The sequence below is a fragment of the Nilaparvata lugens genome, chromosome 13 (genome assembly GCF_014356525.2).
Source record: "Nilaparvata lugens isolate BPH chromosome 13, ASM1435652v1, whole genome shotgun sequence".
Taxonomy (NCBI): domain Eukaryota; kingdom Metazoa; phylum Arthropoda; class Insecta; order Hemiptera; family Delphacidae; genus Nilaparvata; species Nilaparvata lugens.
Window position 1 is genome coordinate 2714267 of NC_052516.1, and position 12716 is coordinate 2726982.

At 36.6% G+C, this 12716-nt stretch overlaps 1 protein-coding gene across 1 annotated transcript in view; it reads left to right on the forward strand.

Annotated features, from left to right (window-relative positions):
• LOC111052355 (NAD(P) transhydrogenase, mitochondrial) overlaps positions 1-12716 on the forward strand; it is a 42741-nt gene that overhangs the window by 10584 nt on the left and 19441 nt on the right. The window contains 5 exon segments of the mRNA XM_039439576.1: positions 809-964; positions 3644-3848; positions 5816-6049; positions 7356-7582; positions 12390-12478. Of these exon segments, the coding sequence (XP_039295510.1) occupies positions 809-964; positions 3644-3848; positions 5816-6049; positions 7356-7582; positions 12390-12478 (911 nt within the window).

The window sequence follows — 12716 nt, forward strand, 5'->3', positions numbered from 1 at the left end:
GTTGTAGAGGTTATTTCAAAGAGTTAAAGATTCTCCCACTACCAGGTGTATATATTTTGGAGGCTCTTTGTTTTATTGATAAGAATAAAGATCGGTTCAATACAGGAGAGCTGTTTCACTCATACAATACCAGATATAGACAAAACCTCAGAGACGACATTCATCGAACTGGTATGTATGAGAGGGGGTAAAGAGTGCAGGAATTCGGCTTTATAATTCATTGCCAACACACGTAAAGGCTCTTACAGGTGAAGAGTTCAGAATTAAGGTGAGGGAGGAGTTGTTGCAGGTTTGTCCTTATTCCAGTGAGGAATTCTTTTTGCATTATGGAACCAATGCAAAGATTAACGACTTAGATTATAATTGACAAATCCTTATACCCCTTTCATAGGTGGTCAGTGGGATGAAAAATGAAATGAAAAAAAATGGGGAGGATATTTTATATCCTTCTTAGAGAATCTACAATTTATTATTTGTTGAAACACCGCCGATTTATGAAGTTACATCACATTATTATATTATCGTTATTCTAATTGCATTCAATCTTTATTCTCATTGATTAATTGTTTATACTTTGTAAAATTCGTTGAGTAATTAGCATTACCGTCATTTAATGTAAATTAGTGTATAAGCCAGTAAATATTGTAACATACATAAATAAAGAAATCTAATCTTATCTTCCACTTCGGTCTCTTCTTCATGAATACGGTAAAATGAATCGTACTATAATTCGATAATTCGCTCTATTTCAAATTTTATTCCATTATAATTTTAATTATGCTTTGTATATTATTGTTATTAATTTCAGGAAGAAGGAGGAACAGCCGGTGGATACAGCAAGGAAATGTCGAAGGAATTCATCGAAGCTGAAATGGCGCTATTTGCGAAACAGGCCAAGGAGGTTGATATCATCATCACCACTGCACTTATTCCAGGCAAGAAGGCTCCAGTTCTCATTCTCAAGGTAAGTATCTCCAGAAAATCCATGAATATAATCAAGTTTTTGTAGTGGTTTGTAGCTGATTTATAGAGTGTAAATATCACATTGAGAATGTGTTTCCACACAGGTTTTTATATCATGATAATGTATTATCTATCTATTTATATATAAAAGCGAAATGGCACTCACTCACTGACTGACTGATTCACTCACTCACTCACTCGCAGAACTAAAAATCTACCGGACCAAAAACGTTCAAATTTGGTAGGTATGTTTAGTTGGCCCTTTGGAGGCGCACTAAGAACGGATTTGGAAAAATTTCCAAAGATACGCCCAAAATCTGCGTTTTCCCAGCGTTTTTTAGCGTTTTCTCAGCTTTATCGAGAACAAATGAACAGAAAATGTTCAAATTCAGTACAGAAGCTCAGCTAGGGTGTAATAATGTTGTGTTAGAAGGAATTTGAAATAACGCCAAAGATACGCTCAAAAATTTTTTCTGCGTTTTCTCAGTTCTTTCATCAAGTAATAGACAGAAAATGTTCAAATTTGGTACAGCTAGGGTATAAAAATTTTGTGATGAGATGACTTGAATATTTCATCAAATATACGCCCAAAATCAACGTTTTTCTCAGTTTTTCTGCGTTTTCTCAGTACTTTGACTTTCTGATGGAATAAAGCATGCTCAAATGAAAAATGCAGGCAAGCGAAACGAGCCCGCTGATCTCTTTTTTGAGATCTAGTCGGGGGTCCAGGGGGCGGAGCCCCCTTGCTAGACGGATATGGTGAGCGAAGCGAGCCTGACGGCTAGTAATGTAGCCTATATAATCATTATAAATAGGTTGTAGAAAAATGAATTAACAATCTCTTGAACACATTCCAAATTAAAAAGATCTCAAAATGTTTAGTTACTGCTCATTCAAGAATTGAAAAGTCGCACATAACCTTTATTTGGCCAATTTATTTTATGAAATTGGGATGAAAAGAGGTTTTGGACTGTAGTCTGTTTCTTTGTCCTTAAGTTGATTGTGAATGATAAATAAATAAATTCGAAATCGCTAAAATCACAGTGATTGACATTCACTCCTCTAATTGTGTTTCACAGAAGATTCTCTCTTATCAAAGTTGAATTTATTTAATACTTGAACAATGTACCATTTATCTATATATAATTCTTTACTAAATTTGTTGGATGTCATCTTTCAAATTAGAATTCCAAGTTCAATAAGACACTTTTCTGATCAATTTAACTATGTTAATAATCAATGAAACTGCTTCTGTAAATGTAGATGCATTGTAAATCTGGTACAGCTGCTATCTTTTTCAATACTGCATCTATCATTTCAGTTTAAAGAGTTTAAAAGTTGATTGAGTTTAGTTAATGTTGTGAAATTTTCCATTTATGGAAAAGAATGAATTTGAATTCAAGTTCAGTCGAAATGGCAAGAAATCTATCTACCCATCAAATAAGATTTGAGTGAGTCTGAACATAGACATTCATATTCTATGTGAACTTTACTATATTTATATAATAATTATGAACTCTTCACTCTACTTCTATATAAACATACTAGCAGGTAACCCGTGCTGCGCAAGGGCCTAATTAAAAACTTGAGTTACTGAATTCTTGAATTCAAATAGGCCTATAATCATCCTTGGTAAAAATGATAATTTATATGCACATTTTTAAGATGATGCGTCATTTATGTATTTTCTATCCCGTATGTGTATAATAAGTAATGCATAAAGCCAATTCTTTTCATTATTATCTAATAGATAGATAACTAAAGAAGATATAATACTTGAAAACCTAACAGTATCATATTAATTTTTTTCAATACATCAATTCTAGTATCGATTAGATCCTACTTAATTTGAATCAGGTAGCCATTTGTTTCCCAAATACCGGTACCTAACAAAAAACCTACAGTACTAAATTGAAGACTGTTTTGGGCTTAATGCCTGTAGTCTTCCTAGTTTTTGTAAGAAATAAATAAATATTCGTTTTCGAAACATTATAACTGAAGAATACAAATTATTACTAATTTTATTGTGATCTATTCATGTTTTTCTTATGAATTCCATTGATACAGCATATGTTATTTCCATTTCATTTGTACTGGTTGCAACATTAAAACTTTACATTGAATAATTGAATTTGATGAAAATTTTACATTAAATAATTATTTGATGAAATCTAAGTTCAATCATAATGAAAACAACTTCCATCAAAAAATAATTTATAATAATATGTTTCAAGGGAAAAAATCAAGTACAAAAAAATTGGATGGAACCGGGACTTGAACCGAGAAACATTCGCTTCAAAGTCTAGTACTCTACCGCTAGACCACGACTGACCTCTAAATTGAATGTCTTGTAACATCGTTATAAACAAACACATATTACAACAATGAACAATGTATGCCACATGAAACTTCATGTCCCATGAATGAAATTTATACATTAATTCTGAAAAATCTAGAAGGAAAATTGAAATTTGGGCTTCGAGGTGCTCGAGATTGATATTTTTAGAATCTATGTGCAAAATTTGGAGTTCTAAATCATTCCCGTTTTTCCGGTATGCAATCCACAATTTGACATGTTTTGATGCGAACAAACACAACCCTACTCTCTCTTATTAAATAGATGTATACGCACACAAACCTTGGATACTTGTTAATAATTTGTATTGTTTTGATCTTGTAGGAGCACGTAGAAAGCATGAAACCAGGCAGTGTGGTGGTTGATCTAGCTGCTGAAACCGGAGGTAACATAGAGACCACTAGACCAGGCCAGGTTTACACTCACAAAGACGTGGTTCACATAGGTCTCACAGATCTGTCATCCAGGCTACCCACCCAGAGTTCAACGCTATATGCTAACAACATATCCAAGTTCCTGCTCTCTATTGGTAAACTGTGCTATTTTCAAAAATCATAATCTGAAAATGTTCAATCAAAGAGGCCACGGGACATAACATCACAGTATACATACAGTATGGAAACTTGGCTAGTACCCTGGCGCAAAAATCCGCCATCTTGTTAGGAAGTGCCGCATTGTAATAGTATTGATGGTAGGTTCGGATCAGTTTAATGATCCGGATCAATTGATATCGTTCACTGCTACGAGCCAATCAGAAGACCAGGATTGGAACTTCCCAAGGTCACGTGACGTGTCACCTTATTTAGAGTGACTTTGTGTGCTTGTTGTTGCAGGCTCATGTTTGCCTTGTATTTACTAGAGTTACCAAACATGACGTTGTCTATAATGTGTAAACATTCTGTGACAATAAATATATTTATTTATTCTAGTATTTGCGTCATGTAAAAAGCATTGGTTAGATTGGTTTGAGTTTGATTACAAGTTTCCATTCTGTACCTATTCTGTGATAACATGTCACTGAACCGAACTTGGCCAGTGAAAGTCAAAGTCTATCTATTTTTGAGACGCTTCGGTGGGCCGTCCACTACAACTGAATAACGTGATGATGAACACTAATCAAACATACGTTAAGATGCGAGTCGTAATCACTCACACCGTGGACTGTAAAACTAATTACTCTAATAATAGAGAGGTTAAATAAATAATAACACTGTACACACGACTCGAGCTCTCGATTGACACTGACTTTATTAATAAAAGCAAGCACACAAGCACAAATGATGATACATGAAATCGCCAGTAGGCGGCGGTAGCGGCTGGAGCATGAACAACAACCGTTTTCGTCCGAACTAGCATCGGCCGAAAACTACCGAAATCGTCCGAACGATCCCCCAACAAAGAAAGGAATAGATGCTGGTCCATTGCAACAGGTTCATACGGCCGGCTCCGGCCGATCAATTTTTCGATCCGAATTGAATGGGATTTTCCGGCTCTATCCGGCCGAACTGACTAGTCGAGCTGAAACAACAAAGTGCTCCTAACCTAAAATTGTTTCACAGTCTTGTTTGTTTTTGCTTTTTGAAGTTAATCTGTTTCATTAAGTTGTAACTATGGACAATGAAAAGTTGATAAGTTTGGTTCAAGAGCATGTTCCATTGTGGGATATGCGAGACAAAAGATATTATCATCGTGTTGTTCAAAGGAATCTGTGGAAAAAGATTGCTGAACGAATAGGATTGGAAGGTAAGATTATTGTAATGAATAACTAATTTAGTGGATATTTGTTTATTCAATTTTCAAAATCTCAATATAATCATTGTTTATGAAAAATTTTGTTGACTGATAGTAGCATAGAGAAACAATAGCATAAGTAGATATCCCATGGTATAGGGCGTTTATGTCGCAACTTTTACTGTTATTTCAAGCCGATTACTGTCGATTATTGTCGATTTCTACTGTTTTGTCCGGGTAAGAGTGTATGAACGGCACAATATGAGAGACTACCAGCGTTGTAAAGCTTCACGGAAAAGAAATACGTGGACTATCAGCTTCAGATAACAGTAAAAGTTGCGACCTAAATGCCCTATACCATGGGATATCTACTTATGCTATTGTTTCTCTATGATAGTAGTTAATTCAATAATTGGCAACCAGCCAATTACTGAACTAGACTGACGTAAACGGTTCCAATGGACGACCATATTCGGCCGAATTAACGGCCGGCAGATTCGTCCGATCCAACGGCCAAACGGATCGGTTGAATACGGTTCCAGTGGACGGTTACCCTTATCCTTATTATTTAATTGGTACTGGAGCTACTTTATGCAGTCAACTACAAAGTTTAGGATGACACCTCATTCTATATCTCGAAACGATCTCTTTTCTAATTCATAAAACATTTCAAATTTAGATCCATCAAGGCTAGGTTTTTAAAACAAATCTTATTCATATTTAAAATATTTTTCTTCACACCATGATTTATTTATCATTTTCCAGGCAGTGACAACCATTTTAACATTAACCTGGAAGATGAAGTGGTAAGGGGTAGCATAGTTCTACACGAGGGTAACCTCATGTGGCCTCCTCCACCCCCTTCTGTGAATCTATCAGCCCCCACCCCTTCTACCCCTGCAGCGTCTGCCGACCACGTTTCTAAGGATGTGAAAATCCCGGCCACTGAGATCAACCCGTTCAACCGAACTTTGAAGGATGTGATGGTCTATTCTGTTGGTGAGTTTTGGCTTGAAAGATTCAAATTATCTGATATTAATAGCATATAGAAAATGTATCATAAGGAGATATCACATGGTTTTGTAGAATTCATTTAAAGTTTGGAAGTTTTGCATCAAATTATGGTGCTGTATATCAAATTGAGAGGCCACTTTATCATATACAGTATCATGTATAGGTTGTTGTGTTGATACTGTATCATGTGTGGTGATGTTGTATCATATCGTGTTGATACTGTATCATATTGTGTTGATACTGTATCATTTTATGGTGATACTATAAAGAAAAGATAGCATAAGAAGATATCCCATGGTATAGGTAGTTTATGTATCAAATTTCAAGCCGATTTTTGTTAACTCAAGCCGATTACTGTCTATTATTACTGTTTTGGCTGGGTGAGAGTGCAGGAACGGCACAGCATGAGAGACTACTGTCAATAAAAATTGACGTAGCAACAACTGCTAGACGTAATACAAGGGTATGATCACGTTAAGGTGCGTACAGGCTTACGCTCTGCTCCGCAATCAAACGTCACTCGAGCAGATCGATAGATGATCGCAAGAGTGGAACGCGAACAGAGCGTGTAACAGAGCTCGAGCTTGGCAAGTTCGTAGGGCGAACTAACCAGTCTGTCAAAACATTGACAGACATAACCTTTTTGTAATAGAACATCAACATAATAATTATCATAAATTTATCATATAAACATAATGTATTAGGTACTAGGCTACCCAGCAATACCCTGGTCAGAATATTTTATTCAGTTTTGTCACCCGTTCAGCTGGATTGAACGTTTCACATTTGTGAGGTTAGGTTGTAGCGAAGTCAACAATACGACAAGCGCACGATCATCCATCGAACATATTTCGAACCTCTAGCGAACCCTTGCGTAACATCTCGCGTAACGTTCATGATCGGAGCGTGTGCAGAGCGTGTTCGAGGCGCGTATATCTGTACGCACCTTTTATTTAGACGTGAAGTTTACGTGAGATCATGCATAACCAAACGCGCAATGAGAAACAAAATCTGGAAAGAGCCATAGAAACACGTTGTGACTTGCCTGTATCTGCTCACACTGAACGCCACCAGCAAGTGCACGCGTTCAGTATTAGTGTTCCTATGGATTTTCCAGACTTTATGGACTAGTATATCGATCAAATTTCGAGGTAAGAACAGTTTTAGGCTGTGCCTGTTGGTTCTCCCCCAATTATTTGGGAATCAATTATGAATTATTAAAAAATGTTAACTTTGAATATAGTCATTAATATTATCAGTTTTTTACTCAATTTATAATCTATTTTCTCAGGTATTGGCAGCGTGCTAGGCGTGGGTTACATCAGCCCGGGTTCGGAGTTCACCAATATGACTTCGACCCTGGCACTGAGTGGTCTGGTTGGCTATCACACAGTGTGGGGGGTCACCCCCTCTCTCCACTCCCCACTAATGTCAGTCACCAACGCTGTGTCAGGAATAACAGCTGTCGGGGGGTTGCTGCTCATGGGAGGAACTTATTATCCCACCAATACTGTTCAGGTCTGTATATTTCAAAGGATGACATTCATTTTGTCTAGTATTTATTTTATGGGGGGCACTGGGTATCCCACCAATGCTTTTCAGTTAACAACGATTAATTCAATTAATCGATCAAATATCGGGGACCGAGCTTCACTCTGGAGTACAAAAGCATAAAAAATGTATTACGAAAGTAGATCAGGGTAATCAACTTTCAGTAATATACAGCAGTATGCAGTGGATAATTAAAATAACATGAGTTATATAATATATATATAAAACACGTTCACGTTCATTAAAACTCAGTTTTTAAAAATAAATTTTATTTGCAAAAATACATGTTAAACATCAAGTGGCTGAAGTAGACTAACTAAAATGAGTGCGCTGAGAGCGACACTAAGCAGTACTGACAAAAATAGTAGTCAGCACATAAAGTTTAAGTTTACATAATTTATATATATATAATATAATATATATATATATATATATAAAATTCATTCTATAACAGGTTTTAAGGTTTGTATTTGTGGGATGGGTGGGGGATGGTTGTCATGTGATCGTTCTAGGGCCGGACAGTTTCAGTCATTTGTTCCGAAAGATGTTTTTTTAAAGTCAGGATGAAGCTCGCTCGGCTCTCGATAGACCTGATAGAAACAGGAAGTGCATTCCATGCACGACAGGCACTGACTAAGAAGGATTTTGTGAAAATAGTAGTTCGATGATTGGGTATCATTAAAGTACTTTCTCCGGTCTAGTTATGTGAAGCATCTATCCTCCTACCTTCAGAGACAAATTTGAAATCATCTTTAAAATAGTTCGGATTGCCGTATTTCAAGATATCTCTAACAAGCTTGACTATTCGAAAAAGCCTTTGATCGGGAAGCTTTAATGTTGAACTAGCAATGTGGGCTGGGGTGATATGATCATGGCGTTGGAGAGAGTAGACGAAACGTAGATAATAATTTTGGCAACGCTGTAGTTTATCATTCAGAGTGACTTACATATCGTAAGAACAGAATTACAATACATTAAATGTGGGTAGATGAGAGATTGAACCAATAATAATTAATGTTTCTAGGGAGATATCGTGCATTTTCTTCAATGCATGCATGGCTGAGAATACCTTTTTACAAGTTTTGTTCACTTGTTCTGACCAGTCAAGTGTATTATTCATAATATGCCTAATTTTTAACTGAGCTACAGTAAGGAATGTCATTACCGTCTACACTAATTTTGTGAATCGATTCAAGGTCAATATTGTTATAAGACGAGAATACATTTATAATGGGTTGTGTTTGATGGGATTAAGCTTAAGGCCATTTTTCTTTGTCCATTCCACTATCGAATTGATATCCTGATTCATTATTCAAACTGTTTCATTAATTTTTGTTAGGGACAGCTTAAATAGATTTGAAGGTCGTCTGCATAAGTATGGAAACTGGAGAATTTGATAATGGAAGAAAGGTCATTAGCATACAAAGTGAAGAGGAGAGGGCCTAAAATTGAACCTGTGGTACTCCATGCATAACGTTTTTCAAGTAGACTTTTGTCACCGACAGATACACATTGTTTCCTACCTATAGATAGGATTTAAACCAAACTAACGAGTTGTGACTGAAACCAAGAATAGCCAACTTATTCAGAAGGACTGTATGATCAACAGTATCGATAGATGATCGCAGGAGCAAGAGCAAGAGCGGAACGCGAACAGAGCATGTAACAGAGCTTGGCAAGTTCGTAGGGCGAACTAACCAATCTGTCAAAACATTGACAGACATAACCTTTTTGTAATAAAACATCATCATAAATGCAATAAACATAATAATTATCATATAAACATAATGTATTAGGTACTAGGCTACCCAGCAATACCCTGGTCAGAATATTTAATTTAGTTTTGTCACCCGATCAGCTGGATTGAACGTTTCACATTTGTGAGGTTAGGTTGTAGCGAAGTCAACAATACGACAAGCGCACGATCATCCATCGAACATATTTCGAACCTCTAGCGAACCCTTGCGTAACATCTCGCGTAACGTTCATGATCGGAGCGTGTGCAGAGCGTGTTCGAGGCGCGTATATCTGTACGCACCTTTTATTTAGACGTGAAGTTTACGTGAGATCATGCATAACCAAACGCGCAGGCGCAGATGAGAAACAAAATCTGGAAAGAGCCATAGAAACACGTTGTGACTTGCCTGTAGCTGCTCACACTGAACGCCACCAGCAAGTGCACGCGTTCAGTATTAGTGTAATTCGGGTGTTTGAGTCTTACCTTTCTGAGAGAAAACAGATTGTACATTGGAATGATCAGTGCTCAATTCCTCTTCTGGTAAAACGGGGTGTGCCACAGGGCTCATTGTTAGGCCCATTACTCTTTCTTGTAGCAATAAATGATTTGCACTACTATCTAGCGGGAAATGTGCTGTTCTATGCGGATGACACTTCCTTGTTCTCTGCAAATAAGAGTGTCACCCAAGCTAAAGCAAATGTGATGAGCGGTGATGAAGCTCGTGATTGGTTCTCACTAAACAGATTGTCTCTGAATGAGGCAAAAACCCAAAGTATACTGTTCTCTCTATCTGATGTCAGTGAGTATTTGCAGCCGGTCCGATTATTGGGGTTCACCCTTGATGCCAAGTTACTCTGGGAACCTCATATAGACATGGTGTGCTCCAGTCTCAGCAGCATTGTCTATCTACTGAGAAGGCTGATGTCTGAACTGCCAATTTCGGTGGTCAGACAGGCCTATTTGCTTTTTTTCATTCGAGGATGAGTTATGGTTTGAAATTGTGGGGTCATGCATCTAGCACTTCTAAAGTTCTGTTAATTCAGAAGAGAGCGGTCCGGGTGATTTCTGGGGGGGCTATCTAGATCACTGTAAGCCCCTTCTTTCTAAAAATGGCATTCTATCCGTCATTAATGAGGTCATCTATCAATGTTTGAAGGATATACATCGGATGCAGGATAGGCTACCAAAGAGCAATGACATTCACAGTCACTTCACAAGAAACCGTGAGAGTATATATATACACCAAGATGCAGACTTAAAAAGTCCAAGTCGAGCTACCCTGTGATAGGCTACAAATTCCATAACTTGCTACCAACTCAAGTTAGATCCTTGCCGAATAAACGTTTTCTCCAAGTACTTAGATCCTGGTTGATTGTGAATCAATTTTACTCAGTAGAGGAATTCATTGCTGCTGATCACAACACCCTAGTCAATTTAATATAATACTTTTCTGTCTATTGATACCCAAGTACAGGCGACTAAATTATCTGATCTAATTGTAAATTTGCTTTTACTGATCTGTTTTATTTTATTTATTATTGTCTATTGTATGTATTGTATCTGTGCAATTTATTGTATTTTTCTTTAATGTGAATTGTGACTTGGCTATATGTAAATTCTATGTTCAACTGGCCCAATAAAAACTTGAAACTTGAACCATAGTGTTCCTATGGATTTTCCAGACTTTATGGACTAGTATATCGATCAAATTTCGAGGTAAGAACAGTTTTAGGCTGTGCCTGTTGGTTCTCCCCCAATTATTTGAAAAAATAGTGTATCATTGAATCAAATAAATCAATTATGAATTATTAAAAAATGTTAACTTTGAATATAGTCATTAGTATTATCAGTTTTTTACTCAATTTATAATCTATTTTCTCAGGTATTGGCAGCGTGCTAGGCGTGGGCTACATCAGCCCGGGTTCGGAGTTTACCAATATGACTTCGACCCTGGCACTGAGTGGACTGGTGGGCTATCACACAGTGTGGGGGGTCACTCCTTCTCTCCACTCTCCCCTAATGTCGGTCACCAATGCTGTATCTGGGATAACAGCTGTTGGAGGGTTGCTGCTTATGGGAGGAACCTATTATCCCACCAATACTGTTCAGGTCAGTATATTTCAAAGGATGACATTCATTTTGTCTAGTATTTATTTTATGGGGGGCACTGGGTATCCCACCAATGCTTTTCAGTTAACAACGATTAATTCAATTAATCGATCAAATATCGGGGACCGAGCTTCACTCTGGAGTACAAAAGCATAAAAAATGTATTACGAAAAAAGAAATTTTAATAGCATTCATACACAAATGATCTATATAATCACAGTAAATCGAGATTAATTCCCAGAGGAATGCAAAAATTCTCCTCACAAAGGCCCGGTTGCACAAAAGCCGGTTAAATTTTAATCCTGATTAATTTCACGTGAACCAAATCAGAGAAGACCATTTCAAAAAGATGGTTCTACTGGAATTAATCAGGATTGAGAATAACCCGGCTTTTTTGCAACCGGCACTAAGTACCTGATTGAATGATTACAAAAGTTCAACAGCTGAGTCATAATTTTGACACAGTCCCACACACATGAATTCGCTCACTCACTTCCGTCATCAACAGACGACGAAATAATTATTATCAGCTGTTTATCCAAGGATGAATAATAATTATCCTTTTAATGTCCTTCCGCGAGTTTTCCCAGGGATGAGACCTAGTGCAACGAATTTTTATATCATAAACCTACTTTGTTCCAAATTTCGTGAAAATCGTTAGAGCTGTTTTCGAGATCCGTTGAACATAAATATATACCCATATATATAAAAACCTACTATGTTCTGAATTTTGTGAGAATCGTTAGAGCCGTTTTCAAGATCCGGTGAAATACAAACATATACACAGAAATTGCTCGTTTAATAGTATAGCATAACTTTGTCCAAATAAACACAAAATACACAAAAGATAACTATTGTTTAGTATACAATACATTAAAAATACCAATTTCTAATAATAATAATAACAATTCATGTTTCTTTTTACAGGCTCTAGCAGCGTCTGCCGCTTTCATATCGTTCATCAATGTCTTTGGAGGATTTCTTGTCACTAAGAGGATGCTGGATATGTTCAGAAGGTCAGTATAATGACTATAGTAATTATTTTAAATATCCAATGGAAGCAATATAAAATATTTTAGTGCCCTTTTATTAAAAAGCTTTAAAATATTTTTGTTTTGATATTGTTTTTATTTGAATCAACTAGCCCATATAAGCAAAGTGATTTTATTCAATGGAAGCTATGCAAATAGAACTAAGGACCTCTGCTACTGCAAATATTGACCAAAGAAATAAATAGAAGGAAAAACTCTTGAA